This window comes from Artemia franciscana, unplaced genomic scaffold (genome assembly GCF_032884065.1).
Source record: "Artemia franciscana unplaced genomic scaffold, ASM3288406v1 PGA_scaffold_131, whole genome shotgun sequence".
NCBI classification, from domain to species: Eukaryota; Metazoa; Arthropoda; class Branchiopoda; order Anostraca; family Artemiidae; genus Artemia; species Artemia franciscana.
The window spans coordinates 1,150,561-1,162,712 of record NW_027062626.1 but is presented as its reverse complement, the minus strand read 5'-3'; the positions used below and the strand labels follow the sequence as shown (position 1 = coordinate 1,162,712).

The 12,152-nt window shown below is 31.0% G+C and overlaps 1 protein-coding gene across 1 annotated transcript in view; it reads right to left on the bottom strand.

Moving 5' to 3' along the window:
* Nucleotides 1–2,126: 2,126 nt before the first annotated feature.
* Nucleotides 2,127–12,152, bottom strand: part of LOC136041293 (limbic system-associated membrane protein-like) — a 255,171-nt gene continuing 245,145 nt past the window's right edge. The window contains exons 10-12 of the mRNA XM_065725904.1: nt 11,739–11,888; nt 7,226–7,309; nt 2,127–2,342 (exon numbers count right to left, since the gene is read on the bottom strand). Coding sequence (XP_065581976.1) covers nt 2,173–2,342; nt 7,226–7,309; nt 11,739–11,888 — 404 coding nt within the window. The 3' untranslated portion in view covers nt 2,127–2,172. The remainder of the gene's footprint in view (nt 2,343–7,225; nt 7,310–11,738; nt 11,889–12,152) is intronic.

The following is a 12,152-nucleotide window of genomic DNA, read 5'->3' as shown; positions in this document are numbered from 1 at the left end:
ATAGGTAGCCATATTTGTAGTCTATTTTGAGACAAAACTTATCTAAAATTTGATTTAAAGCTGTATTAAACAGTTTCTCTAATCCCTAAAATATCTGACCAAAATTTTGAGATAGCCATTTTGTTCAAAATAATTGACAGATACAATAAATATACTTTCAGGGGTGAAAAACCCACATCCCTTTGATTAAGGGCCGTCAATAATCCAAATTGCTAATTGTTTACATAAAAGTTACATAGTGGGAAGAAGAAGACTTATTTGACTTTGGAATTATAGTCTCGGGCTTTAGTCTCTGGGTTAAACCGACACCAGCATAGAATCATAATAGAAACGAGTATTGGCTCCCTAAAATTAGGGTCGTGAAGAAAAGCGGAATTTCATTTTTCTTAGCCATTTTTTTCTTATAGCAAGTGAGGTAGTCGAAACATAGAAAGGGAGTCGTCCGATTGGAAATCGGTCTCAAAGTAATGTGATGGCAACCAGCTTTCTGTTTTGCCAGCTCGTGCTGCCTGGCATTCCGAAGCCCTATGATGTTTGATCACATTTTTGAGAAAGTTATTTTTTTGAAGGTCCAAGAGTCTAAGGTCTAGGAAGGAAGAGTCTAAGGTCTGAAGCATAACTACGCTTCAGAGGTCAACATCACCACCTCGGTCTCAGGAACAATAACTCTAAATTACGAAAATTGCCTTTTGTCCACAGACGGGTTCGTTCACCTAGTTATAAAGCGTAAATTGATCGCTCTGACCTTTAGAAAGTTAAGGGTGATAGCTCTACTGCTCTTTCTATTAATTTCTGTTCGTTTTAAGTTTAACTTTGTTATTCATTTTACTTCTTGCTGGTTAAAGTTTTCTTTCTTCATCTATTGTATTATCTGTTATATTTGGATTTTAATTGACGATTTATTTTGGTTTATATTCGTTTTTGGGTTAATTTTTACAGTAATCGTAATTTACCGATTTAAGTCTGAATAATATTTTTTTTTTACTTTTTCCTTAAAATCTAAAAGATTTTCTGCTGTTCTGATGCTCATCAGTAACAGATTTCATACAGAAATGCCAAGAAACTGCAGTCTAAATCTGGACCATTTACTGCTCAGCCACCATTACTCTCACAATTATGGATATCACTGTGAGAAGGGTAGAAATTCAAAAAAGATACTTGGGACTAGATTATTCATTTATTTGAAAGCAAAAATCACAGCCTAAGAATTACGTAGTCCACTAAGGTTAAACAAACCCCAACACTTAAACAAGCACATCTATTCTGTTACTTCTTTAACATACTTACCTATTACGCTTACCGTTCTTTTTTTTTCTTTTTTAAATTCTTTTAAAGTTGCTGCTCCTGATGAGACAGATATAAGAGATGTATGAACGAATAATTGAATAATAGCCTATATGAGAAGTAGATTTCGCTTTGGAAAAAAAGGTGCAGTCTTCGTTGCATTCCAACTCCTCTGGCAATTTGAGAAGAAATAATATCACCATGGTAACTCCATGACAGTTTAGAACCAATGAAAAACGTAAGGGTCATAGGCAATTCACTTAGTGCACAGGCTTCCTAGATAGCATAACAAGACCACTACCATCAATACACTTTCTTACTCTTCAGAAGAGAGCAATGAAGGTTTTATTCCTGTAGATGCAGATTAAAGTAACTTTCATACAAACTTTCACCCTTCTCAATACCATATTTGCTTTTAGAGCATACTCATCAAAAGACTTCGGCACATATTGTTAATGCTGTGTGATCAGCAAAATTATGATAATTGATAAATTGAAAATAAAATTGAGTGGTGTCAATGTATTACAAATAAATCAAAGGACCTAGAACGGAGCCTTGAGGCACTCAAGTTTTAATAATTACAAAGATGAGACGAACTCTTAGGCACTTCAATCGATCCAGAAAAATACTGAAATCTACGGTATCAACTGCCTTTTTATGTCTATGAAAATTGACACCAGCACATATCCATTATCCAGTGCGCTACTCATGATCAACTAGATACTACAAGGTATGAGTTGAGGAATGGCCCTTACAGGACGCAAAATTGGATTTCACATAGTAAGCCATTGAACGAAAGCCCTTACTTAGTTTCCTTTGAACAAACCTATGAACTCCAAAAATAAAGACTAACAAAACCTTTTTATTCAGTCACACATTAAAAAAATATCACAAATGGATAATAATAATAATGATAAGACACGTCAGCATACGTAAAACACGAAGGGAGGAACAGGAAGCAGCTTTATTGATTGCTTGAGATCTATTCACAAATACAGTATCTAATATAGCTATATGCTGCTTTGTTAGCTTTTGTGACGTCTGAAGGGTGGTAAAATCTGAAAAGAATAATTGAAGTGTATAGTAGGGTTGCCACTGCCCCACAAAATTGTATAGGCAAATCCACCAATTATCAATAGAGTATAAAAAAATCAGTAAAAGTAAAAACATACCATTTAATAGATACTTTTGAATTATTTATTAAAGAATTCCAATTTCCCGTTATAAAATTCCAAATGTGTTTTTTTTACTTAATTCTTTTTAATTTTATATGAATTTTTGTTACGATTTTATGAGTCAGTCAAACATATCGTGGGGAGGGTGGTTGAGCCTGGTAACCCCCTTACTGAATACAGTCTTGAGTGAAAATAAAGATGAAGACTTGGAAAACTGTATATTGTGGAAAATGTTCAAAGATTTCCCTGGGAAGTTACTGGATTGTAAAAGTTAAAGAAAATTAGTTGCAAATAATAGTAATTATATATTCAAATCGATTAATTGAAAAAATCTGACAAAAAAAGAAGTGAACAACTAAAATTAGCCAGAAATCCCTGGGAGAAGCAACCATAATCAAAACTATGATTTGCTATTTCCTTATTTAGAAAAAAATGTGTAAACCAAAGATTCTGCTTGACCTAACAAGACTCGAAAATCATATTTTTGGTTTTAACCTTTTGAACTTAATGATATTTTTAATATTATGATTAATATTTTTAATCATATTTAGTAATCATATTTAATGATTAATAATTATATAATAAAAATAATAGAATATATTTAATTATTTTAAAATAATATAAATAATATTATATACCATATATACACATATTATATATATACACATATTATATATATATATATATATATATATATATATATATATATATATATATATATATGTATATATATACACACACACATATATATATATATATATATATATATATATATATATATATATATATATATATATATATATATATATATATATATACACACACACATATATATATATATATATATATACATATATATATATATATATATATATATATATATATATATATATATATATATATGTATATATATATATATATATATATATATATATATATATATATATATATATATATATATATATATATATATATATATGTATATACATATATATTATATAATATAAATAATATTATACAAATAAATAATTATTTTAAAATTATATTTAATCATATTTAATCTTATTTGATCATTAAATTTTTAATATTGATATTTTTAATGATTTTTGAACTCATATTTTTGAACTTAATGACCTGGCAAAGTCGGACAACATCTATAGTGAAAATATTTGTGTTAAAATCAAGAAAACTGAAAGCTAACAGAACTCTGCGCAATAGTACGTTTGTTTTCATTTCAGTTTTCAGTTAAGATTCAGAAGAATTAAATGAAATCCAATACTTGAAGTTTAATGTGAAGCATCATATTTACTATCTACGTTTTATTTTGCATTAAACCAAAGGACTTGTGAAGGATCTTGGTAACTTGGCAGATAACTGAAAGTACAGTTTTATTACGATTTTTTTTCGTATACTCTAAAGGGAACACATAAATTTGACCTATAGTCTGGCTTTGAGGCACAGTTACTAATATATTTTGTACAATGACTATATAAGATAAAATATTTATTTTAAAAATCACTATCACAAGCCCTGATGGACCGAATTCGAATTTCGGAGTCAAAGAGTTCACGCATGTCTCTTATTCACTAAATCTGGTTTGGTATTAACCTTTCCTGCAGTCTAAAGTTTTAGTGTACCAAAGATGGGCTTTGACACATAATCCTTACTGGATTTACACCAGTACTTGTTAGTCCTTTTCAGGCCCGTATCCAAGATCTTTTTGGGAGGGAATAACTTTTTCGGGGGGGGGGAGTGTACAAAATGCATCAATATCTGTTTATATTTATTTTTTGCGTTTCTTACGAGTCCAACATTTTTTTGTGGGAGGGGGGTCAAACCCGCTAGCCCACCATTTATACGGCCTTGGTCCCTTTAGTTTGTCGAAAACTAAAGATATGTTCATACAAGTGTAAATACTTGGTTTACAAACTGGAGTTGGGAATTTCTAAAAAGAAGATTGACACTCAACCGCAATGGATTGATAATCCCTGTTTTTGCTTTTCATATTGTCCCTGTGTTGTGCATAATGTTTCCATAATGATTAACATAACTTTCCTGGTTTAACATCTGATTTCTGACTTCTCTCTTATGTTTTGTTTTTACCATGACAAGTGTAATTCCCTATCACCAAGCCTATGTTTTGATCACCCCTTATTTGGTAGGTTTCTTCAGTTTCGTAATGCATACATGTATTATATATTCACGCATAAATAGATATGAAGAAAATTCTATACTATATTATCACTTTCAACAGTTCAACATCAAATTGAATTGAAAAATAGTTTAAAGTAACTCCAAATGAAAGTTACGAGGTTTAAGGGTTTTAAATATAGTGCTTTAAGTTGATACAATTCAAAAGGACGCGTTTTTAAGTGGTGGGCTTGTATTAGTAAATTGGAGGTTTTGTTCAGCATAACCCTTCATTTGTTTTCTTTGGTCAAAATCCTCCCTTCTAATATTGGATTGACGTTTTTTTTTTTGATCGAACGATTTTACAGCTTAGGGCTTAAACAGCTCAACTGGACATTAAAATTTTTAAGGTAATTAAATTTACTCAAGATTGAAGTTTCAAATTTATCTTTTGTTTTTCCGAAATGCTGGAGTTCTGCTACTCTTGCTGCTGCTACAACTCCGTCAATTCGTTAAAGGCCTCTGACTGCGACTAATTGTCATTCTCAGTGTGTTAATTAGGTTGTACTTTTGCCTCCTCTCCAGACATCCTAAATGTCATAGAGTATTTTAGTCTCACTCTAATTAATATCAAATAACCAGCTACTGCCCTCTTCTGGGTCTATCATAACAGCTATTATTGGCATAAAACACAAGTTTCAGAATATTACCTTTTCCAGTCGGACGTCGGGTTTCAGATTCCCTTTTAGTGTTTTGTGTTTACCTTGGCAAAATCTATTCTCCACTAACAGCACTATGCGCTGATACCCTTGATTTATTTTTATTTTTTTGGATTATTGGTGAACATTAGGAATGTCTGCATGGTTTTAATAAATACAATTATGTATATTGTTATCTATGTTCGCACCTCTAGAAAAAACTATTTATAGAAATTCTGTTTGTTTTTTACACGCAGTTTTATATATTGATACAGCACATGGGTAAAACCAACTATCAAGCCACAATAGCTTAACTACCAGATCTTAATTTGATCATTAAGATCTTTAATCACAGAGTCGTAGGTTTATGTTTTATCTGGTAAATATTCAGATTTTTTTTTTCAGGCAAATGTTGCATTTGTGGTGTAGAAAAATAAAAATACTGCACTAAAATGCACACGTAGTAGGACAGAAATTTGATTAAGAGCCAGGTGGGGAGTTTTCATTTTCTTAAATGATTTTTCGGTAGTTATTATTTAAGGAAGTTTACTCTGTACTGTCCTTTATTCGGGATGGAGAAGGGACAATGAGGATTCTAATTTCATTCCCTCTCTGACAAATTTACAGGATACCCCCAAAATCTCAAGATTTCGTGATTGTCTTCGCGAGTTTGCTCCCTTTCCCGACTAAATAGCCGCGTGTCTCTCGTTTCTTAAAAATACAGATTTTATCTGTGTTGTGTTTATCATAATTACAACTTTTTAATTTTTTTTAAGTAAATGAAATACGTTAAAATTAAGCTTTTTTACATGTAAAATATGAGGTGCAATGGGCTAAATTACAAAGAGAAGGGAGTAGGAATTATTCATTATATCATTTTTTTTTAATTCTGAAATAATACTGATTTACTATCCCAATTACTTCCTCCTATTTTTATTACTAGCAGCAAAGATAGTTGAACTTTGGAACGGTTTTTTTTTCATCTAATCCTTATAAAAAAGTATTTTTTGCTTTTTATACTTGTCGTTCAACAGACTCAGCTGTTAGTTATTTTATTAACATTTAGATAGTTACATATTTTATTAGCTCTTTGGACGGTTCAGAACAAAATAAATGTGAGTAAAAAAAAATAATTAAGCAAATCCAAATCAAAGTAACAAGGTTTGACGGAGGAGGACCTTCCATATTTTGCTTCGAATTGACCTAGTTCAAAAGGGAGTTATTCTACAGTGTTGGCTGGCTGCTAGTATGCTGAATGTTTGGTCTATGACCCTCCATTTAATTTTTGGACAGGAAATACTCCTTTTAATAGGGATTGAAGCTTATTTTAGATGAATACTCCTATAATATGAACAGGATAGCTAAAAACTTTATTTAAAATGAAAATTTCTTTAGAGAATTAGAAATTAACTAACTTCAGCCAATTTTTGAGATGTTGTCAAAATTAGCCACAATATTTGGTGAAAGTGTGGCAATTAACAGAAAGAACAAATATCGACGTGTTTCATTTGTGAGTAATAAATAAATCTGACTTTGTTCTGGCAGCTAAACCAGCATCTCAGTTTGCCTACACCTTATGCTTTGCCGCCTTTCCAGGTATTCTGGAAAACTTTAGATGTTTATCTCTTATCGTAATTTTAGAAAAAGTTTGACATGCGAAGGTTTTTGTCAATTAAAAGTTTGATTAACCCCTCCAGGCCCCCCATTTCCTAGATATTAAGGAATATCAATTAAAAAATAAACTATTTTAGGGACTAACCAAATGATTTTGGGACGAGGGTGAGCATGGCTACCACTCAAAGGGACATTCAAATTTTTCAGAAAACGTTTTCCCAGAAAAAAAACGTACATCGCAAAATAATGAAAGCATTACATTCACAATAAAAGAAAAATACATTCAGGGATTAGTTTCTACGTTAATAATAGCAGGACTGTTACCTAATGGTGTGTTACTAATCAAGGTGCCCCTTGTGGATAAAGTTTGGCGGTCACCTCTAGATTCCAAATTCACAGCGCTGATTTCTGAAAAATAAAGCATACCTCATAGACTTGTGATAGAAAAAGTTGTCTTTTGAGAGAAGAAGACAGTTAATTTAAAGTACATGATGTCTGTGCTGGGAGGAACAATGAACTGAAAGCAAAAAGAAGAGGGGAAAAAGAAACAGAAATAAATCTTTGCAGCCTCCATCTCATGCTTTCACGATATGGTTCTTTCTATAATTCTTTCTATATTGGTTCTTTATTTCTATATTGGTTCAATATTTTTATATTGGCTCTATATTTCTATATTGGTTCTATATTTCAATATTTCAATTTCATCAATTCATCAATATCCAATTCCGATATTCTATATTCGTTTTATATTTCTATATTGGTTCTTTCTATGGTTCTTTCTATAGTGTAATAGTCAGTGACAGCCGTCAATTGTGAATAAAACCAAGCCGAATTTACAGATTCTGAATTCATATAAATCCAGCATTCATAGTTAAATTTGTATCTCCAAGCTTTCTACAAAAAGAAAAAAAACGTCGAACAAAAACCTGGTTTTCCGGGGACATTTCATATCAGAAAAACAACAACTGGGCATTATATGATTAAAAACTAAAAATACTTAATTCTTAAGTTTATATAATTGATAAGTTAATCAGTGAAAAGTAGAATTTTTGCATAGCCAACTATTCAAGGAACGATTTTACACGACGAAATTTCAGAAGATCTGAAATTTTTGATTTTATATTTTTTTTTCTGTTTTGAATAAGTTAGCTTTTTTGTGCACGAATAAGATTTATTGAAATTTAAAACATGTAACAATACATTTTAAGTTTTATGTAGCCTGAAGTTTATGTTGCTGGAATTATGTTACAGGGCGTTGACTTTGGGAAAAAGTAAGGAGCGGCATTAAAACTTAACACGAACAGAAATTATTCCGTATGTGAAACAGATTGTCCCCTGCTCAACGCTCCACTCTTTACGCTAAAGTTTTTTATTGTTTTAAAAAGTAGAGTTTTGAGAAAGAGTCAAACTTTAGGGTAAAGAGCGGGGCATTGAGGACGGGACAGTCCCGTTCATATACGGAATAATTTCTGTTCGTTTTAAGTTTTAATGTCGCTCCTTACTCTCAGTTAAAAAAAAAATTGTTTTTTTTATTTAGTCTATGAACGCTTTCGAATTAAAGCAAGTATTGATTTTAGATCACCGTACATGTATAATTACAACAAATTTCCATATTAACTTTACTTGTTTTGGCTAAATGGTTTTCTCAAAGTTTTGATCGAGCGATTTTGAGGAATCGGACGATTTTTGTTTGGTTACTTAAAAAGGCCACTAGAACTTTTAACCTTATTTATGAACGTTTTTATTATTAATAAATATACGTAACTTAAAAATTAACTTACGGAACGAAGTTCTATATTCGTATGTTTTTATTACGAGTATGGGGGGAGGGTTGTAACCTCGTCAATACCTTGTTCTTGACACTAGAGTTTGAATTTTGTTCCAATTCTTTAAGAATGACCCCTGAATCATAAAGGCCGTTTAATTAAAATAAACAGCTCTTTTGAAATTACTCTTTTAAATAGCTCTTTTGAAATTAATAAAAATATTTTAGCGTAAAGAGTGAGGTATTGAGGAGGGGACGAACACCCTTACATACGTAATGATTTATGTTTGTCTTAAGTTTTAATGTTGCTCCTTCTTTTCAGTTGAAAAAACTTGTTTATTTGTTTAATTTCTGAGCGTTTTTGAAAATGAAGTTTGATTTTTAAACTTCAATTTAAAAATCGAACTGAATAAATAAACAAGAAAAGTTTATTTTCTTGTGTTAAAAAAAATGTGAAGTTTATTTGAAGTTTGAAGTTTTTTTAGTTTTTTTTTTTAACTTGATGTTTAGTTTTACGAATTAAAACTAAAATTTGTTATTATAACGAATTATAGTTTTCTTTATCATGAAAATAAATTTCGTTATAAAAGAAATTTATTTTATAACGAAAATAAATTTCGTTAAATTTAACGAAATTTAAGTTTCGTTAAATTTGTATAAGCGAAAATACAAATTTCGTTTTAATATACAAATTAAAACGAAATTTGTATATTAATTTTGATTTTTTGGCTAAATGCCTTTCTTTTGATCGGATGGTTTTGAGAAAAATGGACGGGTGAGGGGGCCTAGTTGCCCTCCAATTTTTTCGTTTACTTAAAAAGGCCACTAAGTTTTACTTTTATTTACGAACGTTTTTATTAGCAATAAATATACGTAACTTATAAATTAACTTATATAACGAACTTTTATATTTCGTATATTTTTAATACGTATATGAGGGGTTCACCTCCTCGTCAATACTTTGCTCTTTACACTAAAGTTCCAATTTCGCTTCATTTCTTTAAGAATTACCCCTGAACCACAAAGACCATTTAATTCGAATAACTAGCTCTTTTGAAATTACCAAAAATACAATAGCGTAAAAAGTGAGGTATTGAGGAGAGGACGAACACCCTTATATATGTAGTAATTTCTGTTCGTAAGTTTTAATGTTGCTTCTTACTTCAGTTGAAAAACTTGCTTTTTTTATCTAATTCATCATTGTCGTTTTGAATAATACTGGGAAATCCAGCACCCCCTTCATCTAAATTATCTTCCCCATGATAAATTCCTCCATGGGAAGATCCTCTCATGTAACCCCCGACCCCCCACGACCAGAAAAAATACCCCCTGAAAACGTCACTACACTTCGTTAATAACCAATACTATATGTAAACAATGGGTAAAGTTCATAACTTGCAGTCCTTCCCCGAAGACTGTGGGGGATTAAGTCGTCAGCCAAGACATTTACTCGGTTTTTGATTATGATCGACAAAATGGCTATATAAAAAAATTTATCCGGTGACTTTGGGGAAAAAAGTGCAGGAGGGGCCTAGTTGGCCTCCAATTTTTTTGATCAGTTAGAGCACTAGAACTTTTAATTTCTGTTAGAATAAGCCCTCTCGCGACATTCTAGGACCACTGAGTCGATATGATAACCCCGGGAAAAAACACATATCCATGCTCTTTCTTCTGGCGAAAAATACAAAATTCCATATTTTGCAGATAGGAGCTTGAAACCTCTACAGTAGGGTTCTCTGATACGTGACGGTGTAATTTTCATTAAGATTATGTGACTTTTAGGGGATGTTTCCCCTTATTTCGAAAATAAGGCAAAATTTTTCAGGTTCGTAACTTTTGATGGGTAAAACTAAACTTGATGAAACTTAAATATTTAAAATCAGTATAAAAATTTAACTTTCTTATGTATGTATTGGTACATAAATTCTGTTTCAATGAGTGTTAGTTACTATTGAGCCGGGTCGCTCCTTACTACAGTTTGCTACTACGAACTGTTTGATTAAAGATATTATTTTCCAAAATCTTATGAGGGATATTGACCTCTTAAAATGTAAAATATCCGTTAGAGCATGGAAATAAGTTTTAGAGGAGGCTTCATGTCCCCACAGTACTTCATTAGAGTGGGAAACTAGTTGGCTTTTTTATTCCTATATTGTTGATTTACCTCTAGTCCAATGTATTTTAATATTCTCTAGAGGCAAGTTTGCTTAAAATATTAAGCTTTATTAACAAATTTATACTTTTAATAAGCCATGGAAAAGGTCTGAAGCCAGGTATTTTCGATTACCAGTGACGCCAAAGGTGTTAAGGTAGAGATTAAGCAAATGTTGCAAAAAGTACTTCAACGTTTTACTTAAATAATCAGTATTTATGTTTTCTCAATGTTTACTCAAATTTATTTCAGTGGTTCTTTAGTTTACCGTACTTGAGATTTTACTTAAGTGGTACTTTACGTTCTTTTTTAAGTACTGTAATGTACTGCACTGCACTTGAAGGGCCTTACAAGATTTTTTACTCTCCTTTATAGTTTGCCAAGGTTACGAACAGCAGCAGAAGAAAACTAATAGTGTAATCTAAATTGATAAATATTGTTTGTGCTAGATAGATATGTAAAGGAATCTATTTTGCTTCGTAATTCTTATTAGGGAAAGCAGAGAGGTCAAACTAGTTTTATCTTTGACTGTAAAATTGTGAAGCACATATGCTGCTGCCAAAGTATATGCTGTTGTTTACAACGACAGTCTGATTCTTCCAATTATATAATTTTCCCCATCTTAAATGTGAACAGAATGTTGGAACTGCTTTTTAAACTTGAACTAGTGGCTTCGTCAGGACTGTATTTGACAGGGTTTCAATTTATTTCTGGGTTTGTGTATAGCTTTGGAGAATACCTATACTATTATTCATTTTTGTCTTAAATAGTTTCCTGCAATCTTTATAATTTCTTTTTAAAAAAAATATTTTAAAATTGGTAAATACAAAGAAGAACAATATCTTTGCAAATATAATTGGATTTTTGTTTCTAATAGTACGACAATTAGGAGTTTCATTGTTTTATAAGACAAAACTCACCTTGTAAAAGGATGGATCCCTCAGCATCTCCTAAACTGTTCCTGATAAAACATTTGTATTTTCGAAAATCTTCCACCTTAACAGGATTTATTCTAAGTACCATTGTTATCCTGTATTCTGACTCCGTGAAAATTATATTAAATCTATTATCTAGAATAAAATTAAAGTAAATAAAATTAGGTAGATAAAATAAATAAAAATTAAAATAAAACAAATTAGCATAATTCAAGAGTATATTAAAATATCCGGCATTCTCATTAGTAAAACTAATGCTGCTACCCTGTGTTATTTATCACTAGTTCTGGGGACTTATTTTTCCCCAGGATGGTTTTTCCTTTAGCGTTTTTTTCCTAACGGCTTTTGCTCTCTAGATAAGTTGTTTTTTTATTCTAGTCTTTGACAGATTTTTTTTGG